This window comes from Sapajus apella, unplaced genomic scaffold (genome assembly GCF_009761245.1).
Source record: "Sapajus apella isolate SASKATOON/1434 unplaced genomic scaffold, GSC_monkey_1.0 scaffold37, whole genome shotgun sequence".
Lineage (NCBI taxonomy): Eukaryota > Metazoa > Chordata > Mammalia > Primates > Cebidae > Sapajus > Sapajus apella.
Genome location: NW_022436977.1, coordinates 6614112 through 6639214, shown reverse-complemented (window position 1 = coordinate 6639214; position 25103 = coordinate 6614112). Strand labels below are relative to the sequence as shown.

General features: G+C 40.3%; 1 protein-coding gene and 1 pseudogene across 2 annotated transcripts in view; one reads left to right on the top strand and one right to left on the bottom strand.

Annotated features, from left to right (window-relative positions):
* MINDY2 (MINDY lysine 48 deubiquitinase 2) overlaps positions 1-25103 on the top strand; it is a 96113-nt gene that overhangs the window by 61675 nt on the left and 9335 nt on the right. For both annotated transcript variants that reach the window (XM_032297318.1, XM_032297319.1), the window contains exons 6-7: positions 4445-4587; positions 20444-20617. In XM_032297318.1, the coding sequence (XP_032153209.1) occupies positions 4445-4587; positions 20444-20617 (317 nt within the window). The remainder of the gene's footprint in view (positions 1-4444; positions 4588-20443; positions 20618-25103) is intronic.
* LOC116564314 lies at positions 2951-4364 on the bottom strand (annotated as a pseudogene).

Here is a 25103-nt window from a genome sequence, read left to right as displayed (position 1 = left end):
CCTGCCTCAGCCTCCTGAGTAGCTGGGATTACAGGCACACGCCACCATGCCCAGCTAATTTTTTGTATTTTTAGTAGAGACAGGGTTTCACCATGTTGACCAGGATGGTCTCGATCTCTTGACCTCGTGATCCACCCGCCTCTGCCTCCCAAAGTGCTGGGATTACAGGCTTGAGCCACCGCGCCCGGCCTCGTTAAGTTTTTTTTTTACCTTTACTCTGGATTATTTGAACCAATAACACCTTTTTGAGTGTCAGCATGATGCTCTGATAAGTTTACAGATAAATAAACTGCTATGAACACTTAGAGTTATTTACTAAAATTTGTTTAAAAAGTTGAAACTAGATTAGCCTTTTTCCACTAAAACCACTCTTTATGAGATGACAGGAGAATTAGGAAACATTGTGTTATCTAGTTCTTAATTCAGGTGGCATTTATAATACTCATCTGCACTAAATTTTAAAACTTAACACCTGTAATAATTGTGCTAGGTTACAGTCTTCTCTTTGCCATAACTAGTTTTATGTCCTTGGACAAGTGACTTATTCTTTTGGAGCCTATGTCTTGTTCCTGTAAAAAGAAGTAGCCGAGAAAGACCTTTCTAGTATTGAATTTTTGAATTTCACACTGGCATGAAAGAAATGTGCTATATCTCCACTGAATTTCTGTATCTTTTTGAAAGGGATTTGTAGAGAGGATATTGTGTGAGTAAGGTATGGAAGGGGCATTTAAAAACATTTAAAAACATCCTTCTGAAGGGAGCATTTAGTAATATGGATATTACACACATCAGTGGTACTTTTCAGCACAGGCATAATGCCTGCTTTTTAAATGCTACATAATGGTAAATGCTATTTACTAGCATATATCATAAATGCTATTTATTTGTATATAGTAACTTAAGACTTAGCAGAGTAAAGTAACAATAAAAATTAGGTGGAGAAAGCTCTTCTTTTTTCTTTCTTTCTTTTTTCTTTTTTTTTTTTTTTGAGACAGTCTTGCTCTGTCGACAGGCTGGATTCAGTGGCACAATCTCGGCTCGCTGCAACCTCCGCCTCCTGTGTTCAAGTGATTCTCCTGCCTCAGCCTCCCGAGTAGCTTGTACTACAGGCATGCGCCACCACGCCCAGCTATTTTTTGTATGTTTAGTAGAGACAGAGTTTCACCATGTTGGCCAGAATGTTCTCGATCTCCTGACCTTGTGATCTGCCCACCTCTGCCTCCCAAAGTGCTGGAGTTATAGATGTGAGCCACCACACCCAGCCAAAATCTCTTATTTCTAAATATATAAACCCAAGAAGTTCCAAGTATTCTATGAATTTATTTTGGCTGTAGACCTCTTTATAATTTTTCTACTTCCTCTATCATAACAAGGTCCTTGTAATAGTATGATAACTATAGTATGGTAACTTTTTACAACCACTTTGCAGCTTGAAGTACTATGGCTTGACACTAAGGGATGTTGAGGGAATGGAATAAACCTATGTTATCTAGCTGCTTCCGACCCTACCAAGTTTTATTTTCAATTTATTTTTGAAGTGTTAGTTTCATACCACAGATTTATCTTTACTCCCTATATCTATATCTCTCAATTACTTATTAAGCTTTTTAGGACATTCCCTTCCCTCCTCCTCCATTGCTTCTGAGACATCTCTCCTTACTCCCAAAGAAAGGAGGGAAAGAAGAAGAGAAATACAAGTTTAAAAAATACATATACAGTTAATTCTCATTATTTATGGTAGGTATGTTCTACAAAGTTGCTGTGAACACTGAATTAGTGAATGCTGAACCACTGGCCCTAGGAGAAATACAGAGTTAGGTTCCAGGGAACCTTTGGTAACAAAATTTTCATCAGCTTATCAATACATAAATTTGTTTTATGTGTGTTTCTGTTAAACACACCTTATTTAATATATATTGTTAATTCATTAGCATTAAACTCATAGCCAACAGCACTACAGATAGAATATCCCTAATCTGAAAATCCCAAATCCAAAATGCTGCAAAATCTAAACACCAACATGACACTTAGAGGAAATGCTCATTGGAGCATTTCAGATTTCTCATTTTCAGATTCGGGATGCTCAACTGATAAGTATAATGCAAATGTTCCAAAATCCAGAATAATCCCTAACCCAAAACACTTCTGGTCTCAAGCATTTCAGATAAGTGATACTCAACTTGTATCACTTAAACCAGAATGAAACTTAACCAGCACATGTATTTTCTTTATAAGGCACATGGTATTGTCTACTTAATACCAGCCAGCACTTCGGCATTAGGCCTGGAGTCCATTTTAAACAGCAAAATCACCAACAGAAAGCATAAAAATGTTAAAAACAGGCACTAAATAGACCATGAAAGGGACACTTGTTTACAGTATGAGAGGGAGCTGAAACAAGAGGGCAGAATGTTGCCTTGTTTGACCTTAGCTGGGAATGTGCACATTGGGCCACTCAGAATTTTCGCCAGTCTTCACATGTCCACAAACAAGCATGAAAATGCTGCAAGTATTGATTTGGGGGTTCTACATAAATTTTAGCCAGTAGATGAACTTGCAGATGTGAACCTGCAATCAGGATCAGTTGTGTATATGAAGATCAGTTGTGTATACATATATATATATATATATGTAATATATATACATATCTTTTAAATTATACCCCAAATGACTTCTGTATATTTTATTGTATTTCAGAAACAAAAGGCCTAATATCTATTTCTGAACTTGATACATCTACATGAGTGGCATGTGTTGGAGGAGATTAGGATAAAAATGGCATCAAAAAACATTAAAAATGGCATCATTTATCCCACGGCTTTCTGTTCAGTCTTATGCCTACTTTTAAAGCAAGAATTGAGAAGATTACAATTTAAGAATTGTCTGGGATTTTTTTTTTTCAAAAACCAATTTTAATTTTTAATCTTTAGTTTGATTTAAACATTGCTTTTAACGTGATGCCGACGCCAGCTGTGCAGAAAGGGCTCTGAAGAGATGTTCATAGCAGCACACACCTGCGGCTCTTCGTCAGTTCTGGAGGCTCCAGGGCAGCCAATATTGCTTCGTCAAATACATTATTTAGGCCTTTCTGTGTGAGTGCAGAATACTCCATATACTTGACAGTCTTCAGGTCATGGGCCAGCATTTCAGCAGTCCTTGGAGTGATAGGCTTCTGTTTGTTCTTGGCAAGTTTCTCAATAGTAGAGGGGTCATCTCTGAGATCAGTTTGGGTCCCAACAAGCAAGAAAGGAGTCTTTGGACAGTGGTGAGTTATCTCAGGCACCCACTTTTCTTTCACATTTTCAAATGAAGATGGAGCAACCACTGAAAAACAGACTAGAAATATATCTGTTTGGGCCGGGCGCGGTGGCTCAAGCCTGTAATCCCAGCACTTTGGGAGGCCAAGGCGGGTGGATCACGAGGTCAAGAGATCGAGACCATCCTGGTCAACATGGTGAAACCCCGTCTCTACTAAAAAATATAAAAAATCAGCTGGGCATGGTGGCGCTTGCCTGTAATCCCATCTACTCAGGAGGCTGAGGCAGGAGAATTGCCTGAACCCAGGAGGCGGAGGTTGCGGTGAGCCGAGATCGTGCCATTGCACTCCAGCCTGGGTAACAAGAGTGAAACTCCGTCTCAAAAAAAAAAAAAAAAAAAAAAGAAATATATCTGTTTGTGGATAACTCAGCAGTCGTAATTTGTCATAATCCTCTTGCCCTGCAGTATCAAAAAGTCAAAGAGTATATGGCTCTCCATGAATCATAACTGTGACTGCATAGTTGTCAAAAAACAGTTGGTACATATTCCAACGGAAATTTATTTGTCGTGTAGGATATCAGGAGATATATTTTACTAACAGCACCATCGCCCACAACAACACACTTAATTGTCTGCATTGCTGAAATAGTTTTGTATTCACTTTAAATATTTCAAATCTGATGTTGACCTCAGCTTCTCCACCGGGGCCTGTCTAGGATTTTTGTGAAATCTTAAGCTACTCAATTTGTTAAGGCTACTTTTAATTTGAAAACACCTTGCTATTGGGGAGGTAGCTGTTAACTGACATTTTTCTTTCCTACCTCTTGAAAATTGCTAACAACTGTTCTGTTATTTGCTTTGATGGGTTTTAGTTTTATTGTGTCTGCTTTTTTACTGCAGCCTGCTTGAAATCCTTTGTGATAGTGCATATAGTATAAGTAAATGCATTTGTTTATAAAAAAGAATTTGACTTAACTGTTTCTTCAGGATGGGAATGTCTATATACACATACTTCATAGCAAAATTAAAAAGACAAATCTCTAATTTGGAGCCATCATGAAGTAGTAGGGAAAGTATTATAATAATTTGCCTTTTTCCATACTTGGAATACACTGTAAATAGAAAAAGAATAACTTGTTAATTTTGAAATTATTCTTCTATCTAATATTATGCATTGGTTCTACAGGCTTTGTAGCTGAGCAGTTTCTAAATAACACAGCCACTCAACTGACATACCATGGATTATGTGAACTAACTTCAACGGTTCAGGAAGGAGAACTTTGTGTGTTCTTTCGGAATAATCATTTTAGCACCATGACCAAATACAAGGTATGATATAGAAATAGCTATTTAATCGTTATCCTAAAACAAAGGAGCTTGATTTAGAGATGTCTTCTGGTCTGCTTATAAAAGATTTTAGCATAATATTTCTTAACCATCAAATTATGAAGGTAATTATTAAATACTGTACTTAAAGATGGGATGGATTAACAATTGAAGTGTTACCTCAAATCACTTTTTGTTTTTTAAATTCTTTTTCACAGATCATTGCATTAAGAAATATTTTTTTATTTTCTTTCTAAGAAAATAAAAAGATAAACCCTAGAGATAGAACTAGGATGATGACTTTTTTTTTTTTTTTTTTGAGATGGAGCTTTGCTCTTGTTGCCTAGGCAGGAGTGCAATCGCACAATCTCGGCTCATAGCAACCTCCACCTCCTGGGTTCAAGCTATTCTCCTGCCTCAGCCTCCCGAGTAGCTGGGGTTACAGGCATGTGCCATCACTCCTAGCTAATCTTGTATTTTTAGTAGAGACGGGGTTTCTCCATGTTGGTCAAGCTGATCTCGAGCTCCTGACCTCAGGTGATCTGGCTGTCTCAGCCTTCCAAAGTGCTGGGATTATAGGCATAAGCCACTGCGCCCTGCCAGAACTAGGATGACGTCTAATGATGGAAGTTTATGTTTCAATGCTAAAGGAATTTAAAATAAATAAATTTTTGTATTTATTTAGATGATTTGCCTTTATGATAGTGTTTGCTATTATTAAAGTTTGATAACTTTAATGTGACCAGACAGTAAATTCTTTAATAATGTGTAGCTTTAAATTCTTCTTACAGTGCCATTTATGATTCTCTGTGAAAAACATTTACTGGTTTACACTTTTTCTCTCTTATATCCATCCTTTTTGTTTTTATAGCTATCAGTTCATAAGTTTCTCAACTTATATCTAGATTTCTTCACTAGTACTGTAGAATACTTTTCTGATGCCGTCAGTAATACACCAGAAATGTTCAGTAGCACTTCATGCATAAGGGGTAAAAATACAAGATATGTTCTATTTGCCAACACTTTGCTACAGCCAAAATGGTGTCTATTCACTGATAACCCTCCATCCCATACACACATTATACCTTCTAAATTCTGCACTTCACTGCCTTATCTCACTCCTTAATCCCTATTTGGAAAGCTCTTCTCATTCCTTTTTGCCTGTCCAAATTTTTCCTATCCTTTAAGAAGCATTTCAAATACTAACTCCTTAGTAAAGGTACTTCTGCTCTCCGCAAACCAGTGATTCTAAACCCAAATTGTATGCTATAACTATATGAGAAGCTTTTTTTAAAAATGCCGATACCCAGAACCTACCACCAACTTCATTAAATGAGAATCTTTGGAGGTGGGATCTGAGCATCATTAATTTTCAGTGCTTTTCAGGTGATTTTAATGTGCGGCTAAGGCGGAGTACCATTGTCTAACCATCCTGTAGCTGTTATTGGCTACATCATCTTTTTTTTAGCTCTTATTAGTTAATACCTAGTTACCAGTTTTCTTCCCATGTAAATGTGTCATTTTTTTTCCGAATGAAAGTAGCTTATTAAAGTCGTGAATTACATCTTCATATTTTCTTCAACACTTTAGTCGATGAATTACACAGAGTAGTATAAAATGATGATTTGTTTCCTTATTTAAGAATAACCTAAAGCCCTTGCTCTCCCATTCCTGTCTTAGTTATAGCAACAGCTCATTTGTTTAATTTTAGCTAGATGTATGTCAGAAATGGGCCCAGAGTCAGCCACACTCCTCAGAAATCTGAGGCCAAAGGACCTCAAGATCAGAATTATTGCTACATGGTGAATACTGCTAAATCATTTTACTTCTTACTTAACCTTACCTTTCAAGTCTAGGATTTATTCACTTATTTAATGAATATTTACTGAGAATGTATCATGTCTGGGTACTCACTAGTAGTAGGAGTCTGCCATGAGCAAGGCAGCTATGGTTTCTGCCTATTAAGGACCTCCTAGTTTGACAAGGGGCAGATATTAAACAATTACAGAAATAATTATTCATTTATTTCTATTGAGATATGTTTTGTTAAGGATACTTACCACAAGCTGTGAATGCTTTTATCAGGACTTACACCTTAGTTGCTTTTATCAGGACTTATAACTTAGGGAGTGTCACGAAACACTTCTTTGAGAAGGTCACATTTAAAATGATACTTGAGGCCAGGCACAGTGGCTCATGGCTGTAATTCCAGCACTTAAGAAGCCTGAAGGGGGTGGATCACCTGAGGTCAGGAGTTCAAGACCAGCCTGGCCAACATGGTAAAACCCTGTCTCTACTAAAAATACAAAAATTAGCCAGGCATGCTGGTGGGTGCCTGTAATCCCAGCTACTTTGGAGGCTGAATAAAAGGAATGAAGAAAGGCTAAATAGATAGGCAGGCACTAGATCTTGTAAAGTCTCAAGAGGAGAAATAGCTCTTGGTTCTTTTTCTTCTCTCTGGCTCAAGAGTGAGCAGAAATGAGATAGCTCAGTGAGGAAACAAAGTTTTTGGCGGTCATTGGTGATTGTTATGCAGCTTCCCAGATGCTTCCTTTTCTGTTGACCATATCTCCTACCAGGAAGTCCTTCACTGGTCAGCTAGGTATTCTCAATCTTCTTATATGGTTGGGGAAGTCTGAACTAAAAACACCTTTCTATGAGATAATAGTAACTCAAGGAATGTGTGGAGTCTGCTATTTCTCTGCTTTTAAGTTTTTCTCAGTAAATCTTAGTCTGTGACTATACAGTATATCACTAGTGGTATGTATCTTCCTGCTCCTTGCACATTAAGGTGCTTTGGACTTTGAGCCAAAAGTGAATGTGGGATTTAGTTAGGAGACTCTTTCCAGGAGCCAATTTAGAGATTATAGTGACGTGGACTAGGATGGTAAAAGAATGGAGAGTAGACAGATTTCAAAGACATTTAGAAAATGTAATCAACCAGATTTGGTGATTGTGTGTGAAAAATAAAGAATGATTTCTGGGTTGTGGATATGGATGAATGGTGGGGAACTGCTTTTTGCTTGTTTGACACAGGGTCTCACTCTGTTGCCCAGGCGGGAGTGCAGTGGCATGATCACAGCTCACTGCAGCCTTGACCTCCCAGGCTCAATCGATCCTTCCGCCTTAGCCTCCCAAGTAGCTGGGACTACAAGCTCACACCACCATATCTGGATAATTTTCATGTTTTTAGTAGACACAGGGTTTTGCCATGTTGCCTGGGGTGACCTCAAACTCCCGGTCTCAAGCAGTCCTCCCACATTGGCCTCCCAAAGTGTTCGGAATTACAGGCGTGCACCATTGCACCTAGCTGTAACTGTTTATTGAAACAGAAGAGTAGAAGAGAAGGAAGATATAAGATTAGCCCTGGACTGTTAGAGCTGCTTTCTGAGGCGTCTCTCCAAGTGAAAATGTTGGATAAATTGTTCAATAGTGGAACAATTTTGGTGTACAGATAAAATATGGTATGAGAAAAAAAGAGAAGGCCTAGGACAGAGATGTGAGGCGTGCCAACATTTAAGGATCAACCAGGGGAGTAAGAACTGGCAAAGCAGATTGAGAAGCAAATAAGAGGAAAAATCTAAAGAATATAGGGGGCTGGGCACAGTGGCCCATGTCTGTAATCCTAGTACTTTGCGAGGCCAAAGCAGGTGGATTGCCTAGCGTTTTAGGAGTCCAAAGCAGGAGTTCAAGATCACCCTGGGCGACATGGTAAAACCCCATCTCTACTAAAATGCAAAAAATTAGCCAGGTGTGGTGGTGGGCAACTGTAGTACCAGCCACTTGGAAAGCTGAGGCAGGAGAATCGCTTGAACCTGGGAGGCGGAGGTGGTAGTGAGCGAGATCACACCACTGCATTCCAGCCTGGGCAACAGAACAAGACTCTGTCTCCAAAAAAAAAAAAAAAAAGAAATGATTAAGAAATGATTCGATTAATGGAAACTTGTGAAATGTTAAAACAACTTTTTAAAAATTAAGAAATGATTAGAATATCAGGGAATAGAAACAGATTGTAGGCAACTCTTTGTTTGTCTATAAGGGTGACATAGACATAATGACTCATAATACTAGTGGGGTACAAAACCCTGGAAGGGTTTTTTGGTTTTGCTTTGTTTTGTTTTGTTTTAGAGACAAGGTCTTCTTGTCTTGTCCAGGCTGGAGTATGGTGGCCATTCACAGATACGCTCATAGCACACTGCAGCCTTGCACTCCTCGGCTCAAACTGTCTTCCTGCCTCAGCCTCCCAAACACTGGAACTACAGGCACGCCACCATGCCTGGCCTGTTTTTGTTTCTTAGTATGAGATAGTTGGTCATGGTTAAATATGGTAATATTTAATAGAGAGGTTAAAGATTAAGGAGAGGTTGATAATTAATGTTAGAAGGCTCCTAAGGAGGTGAGAAAAAAGATAAAAACTTTTATAAGTAAAGGAGATTGACCTTTGGTTGTATTTATTTTTTGTATTTATTTTATTTTATTTTTTATTTATTTTATATTTTATTGAAACAGGGTGTGTCTCTGTTCCCCAGGATGGAGTATAGTGGCACGATTTCAGTTCACTGCAACCCTGACCTCTGGGGCTCAGGCAATCCTCCCCGCTTAGTCTCCCGAGTAGCTGGGACTGCAGGCACACACCCCCATGCCTGGCTAATTTTTCTATTTTTTGTAGAAACAGGATTTTACCTTGTTGGCCAGGCTTGTCTCAAACTCTTGGGCTCAAGCTGTCTGCCTCCCAAAGTGCTAGGATTACAGGCGTGAGCCATGGGGCCTGGCCTGACCGTTGATTTTTAAAAGGGACCTCTTCATTGTAAAGGAAAGAAGGAATAGATTATGAGTACAGCTATAGGTAAATTTGCACATCTTTTTTTGTAGATGGCAGGAAGTAAAAAATCTGCTGTATGCTTCAGTTTTCTCTGTGAGAGGCAAGATTATCTACTGAGTAGTAGAGAGATGGTATGTTTCCAAATTTGAAGAAAAAATGTTTAAAATAGTCCTTGTAGCACATGAGAGAAAGCTTAGACTGTAGAAATCAAGATCACCAGGAAATGTTGAGGATGGTAATGATTAAATAAATATGCCACTTTGTGATTTTTCTACAAGAGTATTCATGACAGTATTGGCATGCAGTTAGCTGGGTTGTTGTTCTGTTTGGGGGTTTGTATAGTGGGTGAAGCAAAGGAAAGAAGGGCAAAGTAGTTTGAGACAAGATAGTATTGTGGACATAATGATATTTCTAGATTTATAGAGATAAATTTTACATAGAGCAAATAAAACACCATTCTTCTCCATCATCTTATTCCTGTACAAGGAATAAATGGAACAGCTATCCTGGTGGCCAGTTACCAGGGAAAATGCCACTGTTACTCTAGTGACCAGCAAACCAAAACAGTAATACCGTGGTTTTTATTGTTTGCTTTGTTGTTTTGTTGGGTTTGTTTTTTTTTTTTACTTTTTAATATGAAAAATTATAAGCTTACAGAAAAATGAGACTTACATTAACAAGTTTAACGTTGTGCTCTTTTCATCTATTTTTATACTTCACTTATACTTCAATACATTGCTAAACAAAAAAAACTTAAAAAATTAGCCAGGCATGGTGGTGTATCCCTGTTGTCCCAGCTCCTTGGGAGGCTGAGATGGGAGAATCACTTGAGCCCAGGAGGTAAAAGCTACAGTGATCTGTGATCATGCCACTGCACTCCAGCCTGGATGACAGAGCAAGACCTTGTTTCTAATATAATCACTGTGTTTTCCATCTTTCTACTACTATGAACTCTTTCCCTTTGGAACATCTATCATATAAATACATTTTATCCCACAGAATTCAAGATATACTTTCAGGCCAGGCATGGTGGCTCATGCCTGTAATCTCAGCACTTTAGGAGGCCGAGGCAAGTGGATCACTTGAGTTCAGGAGTTCAAGACCAGTGTGACCAACATGGTGAAACACCGTCTCTTCTAAAAATACAAAAATTAGCCAGGCATAGTGGTACATGCCTGTAATGCCAGCTACTCAGGAGGCTGAGGCAGGAGAATCACTTGAAGCGGGGAGGCAGAGGTTACAGTGAGCTGAGGTCGTGCTACTGCACCCCAGCCTAGGAGACAGAGCAAGACTCCATCTCAAAAAAAAAAAAGATATACTTTCAGCAAACAGTAAATTTAACATCTAGATGGAGTGCTTTTCTACCTGAGTGGTGTTTATAACTAGGGGCTTATCATAATAAATTGCCAGTCTATAATAAACTGGCCATCAGACATAAATATCTATACTTGTGTTATTTTTTAGTGGAGCTATCTTTTTTTTTTTTTTTTTTTTTTTTTGAGACACAGTCTTGCGCTGTCACCCAGGCTGGGATGCAGTGGTGCAGTCTCGGCTCACCACAACCTCAGGCTGGTCTCGAACTCCTGACCCCGTGATCCTCCCACCTCAGCCTCCCAAAATGCTGGGATTACAGGCAATAGCCACTGTGCCCGGCCTAGTGGGGCTACTTTTTAAGGATTTCTTTTTTAAGATGGAGTCTCACTCTGTTGCCCAGGCTGGAGTGCGTGCCACAATGTCGGCTCACTGCAACCTCCACCTCTCAGGTTCAAGCAGTTCTGCTGCCTCTGCCTCCCAAGTAGTTGGGATTACAGGTGGGTGCCACCACTCCCAGCTAATTTTTTTTTAGTAGAGATGAGTGCACCATATTGTCCAGACTGGTCTCAAATCCCTGACTTCAAGTGATCTCCCACATTGACCTCCCAAAGTCCTGGGATTACAGGCATGAGCTACTGAGCCCAGCCTAATTTTTATTAGGACTTTTCAGAGAGGATCTTTATGCTTCCAGGCATTCATGATTATATTGTATCATTAGCATATCAGGACCTAGGCAAACGGGAAAGTCCGTAATGGCAGGACAAAAATGATTAGCAAGGAAGGGTCATCTGCAGTTTTTTTACTGGTTGTACCGATTTCCTTAGGAATTTACAAAACCCTATTTATGAAAATATTTTTTTGCTATTTATTTAATTTTTTGGAGTGTGTGTTAAGATCTTTTGTCATCCGAAGTGTAGAGGTATTTGAGCTGTGGACTTTGCTTTGATAAGAGGGGAAGGGAGGTATATGTGCTTTCTAGTTATTAATGGCATTGTTTAAGACTATATCTCTTCCGAGGCTGTCAAAACCGCCTCGCTGGCCACAAAAGTCGCACTGGCGACCCGTGGGGCTCCTCCACTGGGAATCTTCTGGTCCGTGAGCAACAAAAATTCATCTGAAAGTGTGGTGTCCTCTCGTTCTCTGCGCTTTCACTGGGAGCTACAATCCCGAGCTGCTAGTGTTCAGCCGTCTGAACATATACCTCCCTTCCCCTCTTATCAAAGAAAAGTCCACAGCTCAAATACCTCTACACTTTGGATGACAAAAGATCTTAACACACACTCCAAAAAATTAAATAGCAAAAAAATATTTTCATAAATAGGGTTTTGTAAATTCCTAAGGAAACTCCTGTCTGGTTGTTGTTTTGTTTTTTTTTGAGACAGAGTCTCACTCTTTTGCCCAGGCCAGAGTGCAGTGACACAATCTTGGCCCACTGCAACCTCTGCCTCTCCAGTTCAAGTGATTCTTCTACTTCAGCCTCTTGAGTAGCTGGGATTACGGGCACACCTGCCACCACATCTGGCTAATTTTTGTGTTTTTAGTAGGGATGTGGTTTCATTGAGTTCACCAGGCTGTTCTCAAACTCTTGACCTCAGGCAATCCAACCACCTCAGCCTTCCAGAGTTTGGGGATTACAGGTGTGAGCCACTGCACCTGGCCTAGGGTTAGGCTTTTTAGTGACCCTCTACACACCAAAGTGGTGTTTAGAGGACCAGTAAGTGGTGTTTCAGTATACCGAACCATTGAAAAGTATATAGAAGTTTTAGAAACATGTATATACTTGTCAGTGGACAAAGTATTCTTTGATTATTAACTTCATGATTGCATCTTTATCTATTTATTTTTACCACACTTGATTTTATCATTTTTATTTTTTTCGAGACAATCTCACTCTGTCACCCAGGCTGGAGTGCAACAGCATGATCTCGGCTTACTGCAACCTCCGCCTCCCAGGTTCAAGCAATTCTTGTGCCTCAGCCTCCTGAGTAGCTGGGATTACAGGCACGCGCCACCATGACCAGCTAATTTTTTGTATTTTTAGTAGAGACTGGGTTTCACCGTGTTGACCAGGATGGTCTCGATCTCTTGACCTCGTGATCCACCCGCCTCGGCCTCCCAAAGTGCTGGGATTACAGGCGTGAGCCACCGCACCCGGCTTCTACCTGGTTTTCAACAGTTAAGCTGGGCAGATCATCTTTGCAAAATACACATTGACCTCATGATTTTATTTTTATTTTATTTATTTTTTGTGAGACAGTTTCATTCTGTCACCTGGGCTGGAGTGTAGTGGTGTGATCTTGGCTCACTGCAACCTCTGCCTCCTGGGTTCAAGAGATTCTCATGCCTCAGACTCCTGAGTAGCTGGGATTACAGGCGCACACTACCATATCCAGCTAATTTTTTGTATTTTTAGTAGAGACAGGGTTTCACCATGTTGGCCAGCCTGTGGTCTTGAACTCCTGACCTCAAGTGATCCACCCACCTCGGCCTCCCAAAGTGCTGGGATTACAGGCGTGAGCCATTACACCAAGCCATCCTCATGATTTTCTTATAAATAATTTTAATTTGGGGGTCCAGATACAGTGGCTTATGGCTGTAATCACACCACTTTGGGAGGCTCATGATTCTATGAAGATCTGTGCTTTTCTTTTTTTGAGATGGAGTTTCACTCTCGTTGCCAGCCTAGAGTGCAGTGATGCAATCTCAGCTCACTGCAGCCTCTTCCTCCTGGGTTCAAGCAGTTTTCCTGCATCAGCCTCCCAAGTGGCTGGGATTACAGGTGCAAGCCGCCATGCCTGGCTAATTTTGTTTTTTGTTTTTGAGACAGAGTCTAGCTCTATCGCCCAGGCCAGAGTGCGGTGCCGCAGGCTTGGCTCACTGCAACCTCTGTCTCCCAGGTTCAAGCAATTCTCCTGCCTCAGCCTGCCAAGTAGCTGTACTTACAGGCACCCACCACCACACCCAGCTAATTTTTGTATTTTTAGTAGAGACAGGGTTTTACCATGTTGGTCAGGCTGGTCTTGAACTCCTGACCTAGTGATCCGCCTGCCTTGGCTTGCCAAAGTGCTGGGATTATAAGCGTGAGTCCCCGCGCCCTGCCTTAAGATCTGTGCTTTTTCACCCTTTTTTTTTTAGACAAAGTTACACTCACCCAGGCTGGAGTGCAGTGGCACAACCTTGGCTCACTGCAAGCTCCACCTCCTAAGTTGAAGCAATTCTCCTGCCTCAGCCTCCCTAGTAGCTGGAATTACAGGCACGTGCACTGTATCCTGCTAATTTTTTATATTTTTTAGTAGAAATGGGGGTTTCACCGTATTGGCCAGGCTGGTTTTGAACTCCCAACCTCAGGTAATCTGCCCACCTCAGCCTCCCAGAGTGCTAGGATTACAGGTGTGAGCCGTTGTGCCCAGCTGATCTGTGCTTTTCAACAGCATAACTAGATTGATTTCTGAGATTTGAGTGAGGAGACCATAAGAGAGCAAGTGCTTTCAGGGCCATTCCAGTGGGTCTAGAAAGTGAGATGACTATTTATCCAGGCAGGAAATTTGAAGGTATAAAAATGGGTTGTAAATAAACCATTTCTGTCCTAGAAACAGACTCGTTTAAGTCAGTTTTGCTTCTCATATTCTACATATTATCATGAGTGTTGGATTCCTATCCTTACCTAATTCTATATCCTAGATCTTGTTATTCCAATTCATTTTAATCGCCCTCCTTCACCACCCTCTAATAACTTCTGTTTGCTCTTAACTAAGATTATGTGGCCCCTGTCTAGATCACATAGCTTCTAGATCTTGGGTTCATAAAATGGTATCTGCATAGCTCTTTACCTATTCCAGCTCCTTGGTTCTCCTTTTACCACATCAACTTTTATATTAATGTCATGACTGTTTCCCCGACTTGTTGGTTTTAAATTACTGACATCTCTCTGAAGTATATTTTGTTTTTGGGTTTTTTTTTTTTGTTGTTTTGTTTTTTTTTTTTTTTGTTGTTGTTGTTGTTTTACTATAAACTCAGCTAGTTGGCATGAGGTTGGTTTTGTTTGATTTTTTTACTTTAGGGATTAGAAGTGAAAAGTGGAGGTACAGTTCTGGATAAACTAAATTAAAGAAATAAATTTATTTGTTCTATTTCCTCTTTTATAAGGCTCTAGTGGAAATTTTTTTCCACAGAACATTACGCTTAAGTAACAATCCTTTAAATTTAGCTATTTTTAAAGCTGGTTGATAATCAAAAATTGTCACTTTTTAAATTGAAAGGGGAAAGGGAGGAAATGTGGAAACTGGAATAAGGAAAGTAATGGTTCCATAGTACAAGCAGAGAGATTCATCTTTTTCTCTTAAAAAGGAGACAGAAGCAGATAGACACAGAAACTGAGATCGATTTAGATGATACTCATGAGTATGTCTTCTGTTTATGAAGCAATTTGATGCCTTGCACTATAGTAAGTATTTTATATTGATTATCTCATTTTATCTTCACAACTCCTGTGAGGGGTGGATATTATTGTTCTCACTTCATAGCTGAGAGAAGACTTAAAGACCCTAAGTAACTTGCCCAAGACCACTTAGCTTAGACGCATTTCCAATCTGACTTTCAAGTTGACATTCAAGTCAACAACTATGCTTTCCTGTCTCTCTGCATAGATAAGAAAGTGCTTTGTGGATAAGACTACATTTGTTAAGTAGGAGTGAAGTTCATTTTTGAGTACTTAAAATACTTTAGAAACTCTCTTAGAAATGTATAAATTTTTAATTTTTTTTTTTTTTTGAGACGGTCTCATTCTGTCACCCAGGATAGAGTGCAGTGGCACTATCTCCGCTCACTGCAACCTCCACCTCGTAGGTTTAAGCAATTCTCCTACCTCAGCCTCTCAAGTAGTTGGGACTACATGCACGTGCCACCGTGTCTGGCTAATTTTTTGTATTCTTAGTAGAGACTGGGTTTCAGCGTGTTGGCCAGGATGATTTCGATCTGTTGACCCTCCCAAAGTGCTGGGATTACAGGCGTGAGTCACCGCACCCAGCCAAGTAATTTGTTTTGTGATGGTGGTTTGGTTTTTTTTTTTTTTTTTTTTTTTTTTGGCTGGGGGACAGAGTCTTGCTCTTGACCAGGCTGGAGTGCAGTGGCACAGTCTTGGCTCACTGCAACCTCCACCTCCTGGGCTCAGGTGATTCTCCTCCCTCAGCCTCCCGAGTAGCTGAGACTACAGGCAGGCGCCACTACACCTGGCTAATTTTTTTGTATTTTTAGTAGAGGCAGGGTTTCACCATATTGGCCAGGCAGGTCTCAAACTCCTGACTTCAAGTGATACACCCACCTCAGCCTCCCAAAGTGCTGGGATTACAGGTGTGGGCCACCATACCCAGTCTAGAGGTGTTAAAGTAATTTGAATCCAAGTTAGTTAACCAAAAATATTCAGCCAGTGCCTTCTTCCATATTGGATTACAAAAGAACACTGAATGAAAATTTATTCTATGTAAAAATACGCTCATTAATTCTACATGAAGTAGTTACTTGTATTAACAACATACTGGCAATATCACAATTTGTAAATTGATAAAGTGGAAGAAAACTTGTCAAATTTAGTAATATTTTATAAATTTGCAAATTGTGACAATATTGACAATTTATATAATATGCATTAATTTAAGAATGTAATGTATTGGTCAGGCACAGTGGCTCACATCTGTAATTCCAGCACTTTGGGAGGCCGTGGCAGCCAGATCACTTGAGACCAGGAGTTCAAGACCAGGCTGGCCAACATGGCAAAACCTCATCTCTACTAAAATTACAAAAATTAGCTGTGTGTGGCATCTCATGCCTGTAAGTGTGTGGTGTCTCATGCCCGACCCCTAACATATTTTTAATATCCAGCTTCAGTCTATCTTGTCCTGTGATAATTTAAGAGAAAAACAAATGTTCCTTTTCAGCTAATTTTCCACTGACTAGATCTGACCCTTCTCTTTATACTTATCACAACTCATTTCAACATATCATTTAATATTACATAATGTCTCTGTTTTACAGTTTATGTAGATCATATATTACAATGGCTATTTTCCAACCATAATCTTATTAATAATTGTTCCCCAAGTGATGCTTTAGGATGAGATTTCTTCTCTCTTTTTTTTTTTTTTTTGAGACGGAGTTTCACTCATGTTACCCAGGCTGGAGTGCAATGGCGCGATCTCGGCTCACCGCAACCTCCGCCTCCTGGGTTCAGGCAATTCTCCTGCCTCAGCCTCCTGAGTAGCTGGGATTACAGGCACGCACCACCATGCCCGGCTAATTTTTTGTATTTTTAGTAGAGACGGGGTTTCACCATGTTGACCAGGATGGTTTCGATCTCTTGACCTCGTGATCCACCCGCCTCGGCCTCCCAAAGTGCTGGGATTACAGGCTTGAGCCACCGCGCCCAGCCCTCTCTCTTTTTTTTTAAAACAGAATCTTGCTCTGTCAGCCAGGCTTTAGTGCAGTTGGGTGATCTTGGCTTACTGGCTCTGCCTCCCAGGTTCAAGTGATTCTTGTGCCTCAGTATCCCTAGTAGCTGGGACTACAGGTGCTTGCCACCATGCCCAGTTAACTTTGTATTTTTGGTAGAGATGGGTTTTCACCATGTTGGCCAGGATGGTCTCACTCTCTTGACCTTGCAGTCCTCTTACACTCTAGACAAGAGAGTGAGACTCCATCTCAAAAAAGAAAATATGGAATAAAGACTTAAATCCAAGACCTCAAACTGTGAAATGACTAAAAGAAAACATTGGAAACACTTTCTAGGACATTGGAGTGAGCAAATATTTCTTGGGTAATACCCCATGAGCATAGGCAATCAAAGTGAAAGAGGACAAATGGGACCATATCAAGTTAAAAAAAATTCTTTACAGCAAAGGATACATGCAACAAAGTGGCCAGGCATGATGGCTCACACCTGTAATCCTACCACTTTGTGAGGCTGAGGTGGGTAGATTACCTGAGCTCAGGAGTTTGTGACCAGCCTGGCCAATATGGCGAAACCCCATCTCTACTAAAAACACAAAAATTAACCAGGCATAGTGGTATGCTCCTGTAGTTGCAGCTACTTGAGGGGCTGAGGCAGGAAAATTGCTTGAACCCAGGAGGCTGAGGCCTCAGTGAGCCGAGATCACAACACTGCACTCCTGGGCTATAGAGTGATACCCTGCCTTTAAAAAAAAAAAAAAAAAAATCCGGGCGCGGTGGCTCAAGCCTGTAATCCCAGCACTTTGGGAGGCCGAGGCGTGCGGATCACGAGGTCAAGAAATCGAGACCATCCTGGCCAACATGGTAAATTAGCTGGGCGTGGTGGCATGCGCCTGTAGTCCCAGCTACTCAGGAGGCTGAGGCAGGAGAATTGCTTGAACCCAGGAGGCGGAGGTTGCAGTGAGCTTGGCACCTGGCGACAGAGTGAGACTCTGTCTCAAAAAAAAAAAAAAAAGTGAAGGTACAAGCCACAAATAAAACGGGAGGAAACATTTGCAAACTACCCATGTGACAAGGGATTAATCATCAGAATATAAGAGGAGCTCAAACAACTCTCTAGGGAAAAAAAAATCTCATAATCAAATTTAAAATGGGAAAATTATTTCAATAAACATTTCTCAAAAGAAGACATGCAAATGGGGCTGGGTATGCTGGCTCACACCTGTAGTCCCAGCACCTTGGGAGGCCAAGGTGGGCAGATCATTTGAGGTCAGGAATTCAAAACCAGCCTGGCAAACATGGTGTAACCCCATCTCTGCTAAAAATAGAAAACTTAGCCAGGTGTGGTGGTGGGCACCTATAATCCCAGCTTCTCAGGAGCCTGAGACAGGAGAGTCACTTGAAGAACCTGGGAGATGGAGATTGCAGTGAGTCAAGATTGCACCACTGCACTTCCAGCCTGGCCAATAAAGTGAGACTCAATCTCAGAAAAAAAAAAAAAAAAAAAAAAGACATACAGATGGTAGACAGGTATCTGAAAAGGTGCTGAACATCACTGGTCATATGACAAATGCAAATCAAAAGTACTTTGAGATATTATCTCACCCCAATTAAAATGTCTTTTTTCCAAAAGACAGACAATAACAAATGCTGGTGAGGAAGTGGAGAAAAGGGAATCTCATACACTGTTGATCGGAGTATAAGTCAGTACAGCCACTATGGAAAACAGTTAAGAAGTTCCTCAAAAAACTAAAAATAGAGCTCCCATACAATCCAGCAATCCTACTCCTAAGAATATAACCTAAAGAAAGGAAATCAGTGTATCAAAGAGGTATCTGCACTCCCATGTTTATTGCAGCACTATTTGCAATAGCCAAGATTTGGAAGTAAGCTGTGTCCATTGACAGACAAGTAGATAAAGAAAATATGGTATACATACACAGTGGAGTACTACTGAGCCATAAAACAGAATGAGATCCTGTCATTTGTAACAACATGGGTGGAACTGGAGGTCATTTTGTTAAGTGAGATAAGCCAGGCACAGAAAGGCACACTTTACATCTTCTTAGTTTTGGGAACTAGAAATTAGAACAATTGAACTCACAGAAATAGAGTAGAATGATGGTTACCAGAGGCTGGGATGGCTATTTGGAGGCAGGTGGGATGGATGGTTAATGGGTGTAAAAAACTATATAGAAATGATTGAGACCTAGCTTTTGCTAACACAAGAGTGTGACTATAGTCAAAAATAATTTAATTGTACATTTTAAAATAAGTAAGATTGGAGGAGTAGGAGGAAACAAAAAAGAGTGTATAACCGGGCGTGATGGCACATGTCTATAGTCCCAGCTACTAGGGAGGCTGAGGCAGGAGAATCACTTGAACCTGGTAGGCGGAGGTTGCAGTGAGCTGAGATTACACCATTGCACTCCAGCCTGGGTGACAGAGTGAGACTCTGTCTCAAAAAACAAAAGTTAAAAAGTTAAAGAAAAAAAAAAAGAATGTAATTGCATTGTTTGTAACAAAAACAGTAAATGCTTGAGGGGATGGATACCACATTTACTCTCACATGATTATTATGCATTGCATGCCTGTATCAAAATACCTCATGTAACCCACAAATACATATACCTACTACGTATCCACAAAAAATAAAAATTTAAAAATATATATATTTATATGCACACACAGACTCAGTGGGATGTCGGGAAAATGCAATCAATACTATGCAATTTGGTGCTACAAAACAAGTACAGAACAGTTGGATTGTATCTATTATTGGTATACAACAGAAGTACAATGATAATACAAAATAGGTACAAAGTATTATTAGGGTATAAAACAAGAGCAGCTAATGGTACAGAGAAAGAAAAAACTGGTATGGATTGGATTAGTCATATAGGCATAATTGAAAAAAAAACAGGCAACATGGTGTCATTTTTTGTGACTGTAATGTATTTTTCAGGAACTTGTATAGTATTTTTCTATTTTGTGAAATAAGATTATAAACCCCCCAAAGTTGTTTATAAGTTATATATTAGCTGAGCATGCCAAGAACTCTTATTTCTTGTTATAATGCAGTATGTCAACTATAAACTATATTCAAATCCAGGTGGATTTGAGAAAGTAAGATATCTACTTGGCCTATTTATTGTGTTGTACAGATCTAAACAATAGAAATGTTTAATATATTCTGAAGATACAGATTATAAAACTTTCCTTAAATATTAGCTAGTTTTGATCAATTTAACAGTCCTTTTTCTTTTATTACATCTTATTAAGGGTCAGCTGTATTTGCTGGTAACGGACCAGGGATTTCTCACTGAAGAAAAAGTTGTTTGGGAAAGCCTACACAATGTAGATGGTGATGGAAATTTCTGTGACTCAGAATTTCATCTTCGGCCTCCTTCAGATCCTGAAACTGTATACAAAGGACAGCAAGATCAGATAGATCAGGTAAATTTGTATTGTCTTCTTTATAGTGCTTAAAATGCTCATTTTTTTTCAAATGTCAGTTTAGTTATCCAAAGTTTTTCAACTAAAGAATAATTCATCAAGATACTTGTGAAATTTTCCTGGCACTTCCTGAATAGTTGGTGATCATTCTACATGTACATTAATTATATACTTTGGTGGCAAAGGCGAGATCACACTGAACTGTGAAGGTCATGGTGAGAAGTTTGAATTTTATTGTAACTGCACTAGGGAGGCTATGTCAAGTATTAAACACAGAAGTGATGTGATCTTCTTTACCTTTTTGAACGACTGATATTTGGATAATACATAGTAAGGATACAGGTCTAAGCAGAGACAAACATTCCAAGCAAGAGCTGATGATGGCTTAGCCTGGGTGGGTAGAGATGAAGACATGAGTACATATTTGAACTGTATTTTGACTAGTTAGAAAAACTAAAGGAGAGAGAATCTGGAAGGTAGCATGTACTGTATAAAGAATAGGTGAGTATTGTAAGCCTTAGAGGCCAAGGTAAGGAGGAGTAGACATTTATAGCAAGAGATGTACTAGTGAATGGAACTTGCATTTAGAACTAAGGTGAGTTTTTGTGTTTGTTTGTTTTTTTAACAGATGAGATTTTTGCCTGCCATAAATGGGCAGGCTTGTAGTCACAGGTCTGTTTATTATTAGAAGTATGATGGTGATGTGGATTTTTCCCTGACTGAGACAGAAACATGGTCATATTAAACAGTTGGTGTACATTTCACTCATAACAATTTAAGTGCACAAAGACTGTTCAGTTAGCCAGTATTCAGTGAGGAGTTGTATTCCTGGCACTATAATTTGGTCCTAGAGCTACAAAGATAAATCATTCGATCCTGTCCTTGAAGATGCTATAGGGGAGGGAGGTATTTGGCCAACTCATGTTATATGTTAAGTTCTATAATGGTGATTTGAAGAGCAGGTGTAAAGTACATAAAACAATACTTAATTGAAACAAATGTGAATCTCTCTAGGTCTTTTCTTCAAAAAACAGTTCTGACAGTCATTGTGCTCATTTTCCTTCAGAAGCTATACAAGGGTATTGTTTTTTAAATGTTAAGAAAAATGTGCAGGATTTTTCTAAGCTTTATATTATGTATTAAAAAATATTGGGCCTGGCGCAGTGGCTCACACCTGTAATCCCAACACTTTGGGAGGCCGAGGCAGGCGGATCATCTGAGGTCAGGAATTTCAAAACCAGCCTTGCCAACATGGTGAAACCCTGGCTCTACTAAAAATACAAAAATTAGCTGGGCATGGTGGCGCGTGCTTGTAACCCCAGGTATTCGGAAGGCTGAGGTAAGAGGATTGCTTGAACCCAGGAGGCACTATTTCACTCCAGCCTAGGCGACAGAGCAAGAGTTCATAAAAAAAAAATATATTGGAGCAGGAGAATGAAGGCAAAGTAATAGATTGCCACAGTAGTCCACATAAGGTGTTTCACTTGTTATCTGGAAATAGGTAGAAAGGTGGATTCAAGACGATGAGGCTTGATAAAGAGCAGAGTTTAAATAATTCAGAAGAACTTGAAGGACAAATTCTTTGTATCTTTGCATCCATAAGATAGTCATGCTATGTATGTGACAAGATCTTTACAGGCAACGACATTTTTTTTTTGAGACACAGTCTCACTCTGTCACCCGGGCTGGAGTACAGTGGTACGATCTCGTCTCCCTGCAACCTCTACTTCCCAGGCTCAAATGATCCTCCCACCTCAGCCTCCTGAGTAGCTGGGACTACAGGTGTGTGCTACCACGTCCCACTAATTTTTGTATTTTTAGTGGAGGCAGGCTTTCACCATGTTACCCAGACTGGTCTCGAACTCCTGGACTCAAGTGATCTGCCCATCTTGGCCCCCTAAAGTGCTGGGATTACAGGCGTGAGCTACCGCACCCGGCCACAGGCAAAAACCTTTTACCCATCCTCTGCATCATTAAAATTCTCTTACTTTAAGGGTAGATGGGGGAGGAGGTGCACAGAGTGATCAAGTTTTATTCAGCACCGACTCTTAGTCAAGTGGATATTAACGCTTGACCAAAATGTACCACTTTTTCTGATAAGAATTAATTTTAGTGTGTACATGGGATGAGGGAGAAGGTGGTTAAATAATTAAGACTATATGATTGCTACTATGTTGGCTTTAAAAATCATCGTTTAGGCTGAACACAATGGCTGACGTCTGTAATCCCAGCACTTTGGGAGGCCAAGGCGGGCAGATCGCCTGAGATCAGGAGTTCAAGACCAGCCTGACCAACATGAAGAAACCATGTCTCTACTAAAAATACAAAATTAGCTGGGCACGGTGGAGCATTCCTGTAATCCCACCTACTCAGGAGGCTGAGGCAGGAGAATCACTTGAACCCAGGAGGCAGAGGTTGCAGTGAGCTGAGATCGCGCGATGGCACTCCATCCTGAGCACCAAAAGTGAAACTCTGTCTTAAAAAAAAAAAAAAGAAACATATGTTAGATGAATATTTAATAATCTTGGGAAATTCTTATTTTTAAAACAGAAGACTTTTTATGACACTAAATGGAAAACAGATTATAATAGTTTCAGAGGGTTGGTTTGAATTTGTATGTGAATGTAGAAAAAATAATAAAACTACTGTTAACAGTAGTTATCCCTGTATAATGATATTATGGTGATTTAAACCTTGTTTATGTTTTTCAGTTTTGTCTGAATTGTCTGTAGGCATGTGTTTCTTTTGTAAACAGGGGAACTTTTTTTAAAATTCTTTAAACCAATTTATTTATTTATTTTTGAAACAGGGTCTTAGTCACCCAGGCTAGAGTGCAATGGTGTGAGCACAGCTCACTGCAGCCTCAACTTTCTGGGCTCAAGTGATCCTCCCACCTCAGCCTCCCCGAGTTGCTGGGACCACAGGCACAGTCACCATGCCCAGCTAATTTTTAGTGTGTTTTTTGCAGAAACAGAGTTTTGCAATGTTGCTCAGGCTGCTCTCAAACTCCTGGGCTCAAGCAGCCTGCCTCCTTAGCCTTCCAGAGTGCTGGGATTATAGGTGTGTGCCATCATACCTGGCTCCCCACAACCTTTTTTTTTAGCCTTCTTGAGTGCCTATATATGGCTTCCAGAAAAAAATTTAAGCTGGGTGCAGTGTGGCTAACACCTGTTTCAGAGCATGAGCCACACTTGGGAATTTGAGACCATCCTGACCAAAACATGGAGAAACCTCATCTCTACTAAAAATATGAAAATTAGCCAGGATTGGTGGTGTATGCCTATAATCCCAACTATTCAAGAGGCTGAGGCGGGAGAATCTCTTGAACTCGGGAGGCAGAGGTTGCAGTGAGCCAAGATCACGCCATTGTACTCCAGCCTGGTCAAGAAGAACAAAACTCAGTCTCAAAAAAAAAAAAAAATTCAAATAAGTTATCCTCTTTTTTTTAAACCAAGTCTTGCTCTGTCACCCAGGCTGGAGTGCAGTGGCACAGTCTCAGCTCACTGCAATCTCAGCCTCCCAGGTTCAAGCGATTCTCCTGCCTTAGTCTCTCTAGTGGCTGGAATTACAGGTGTGTACCACCACATCTGGCTAATTTTTGTGTTTTTAATAAGAGACAGGGTTTCACCCTGTTGGTCAGGCTGGTCTCAAACTCCTGGGCTCAAGCAGTCCACCTGCCTTGCCTCTCAAAGTGCTGGGATTACAGGTATTAGCCACCACGCCAAGCCTCCAAAAATATTCAGAACAATGACAGAATCAATGAAACAAGTTAATAGCTCCCCAAGGGAAATACTTAGGAAGATAACTTTCATTTTAATATTTAAAATAAAATGTTTTTATTTTTTTATTTTTTATTAATTTTTTGAGACAGGATCTTGCTCTGTCACCAGGCTGGAGTGCAGTGACACAATCTTGGCTCACTGCAACCTCCACCTCCTGGGTTCGAGCGATTCTTCCGCCTCAGCCTCCCGAATAGCTGGGAACACAGGCGCGCGCCACCACGACCGGCTAATTTATTTGTATTTTTAGGAGAGATGGGGTTTGACCATGTTGGCCAGAATGGTATTGGTCTCTTGACCTTGTAATCCGCCCGCCTCGGCCTCACAGAGTGCTGGGATTATAGGCGTGAGCCACGGCGCCTGGCCCAAAACGTTAATTTTATTATTTTGTTTTGTTTTTCTTTTTCTTTTTCTTTTTTTTCTTGAGACAGACTTTTACTCTTGTTGCCCAGGCTGGAGTACAATGGTGCAGTCTAGTCTCACAGCAACCTCCACCTCCCGGATTCAAGCTATTCTCCTGCCTCAGCCTCCTGAGTAGCTGGGATTACAGGCATGCGCCACCACCTCTGGCTAATTTTGTATTTTTAGTAGAGATGGGGTTTCTCCATGTTGGTCAGGCTGATTGATCTCGAACTACCAACCTCAGGTGATCCATCTGCCTCAGCCTCCCAAAGTGCTGGGATTACAGGCATGAGCCCCCGTGCCTG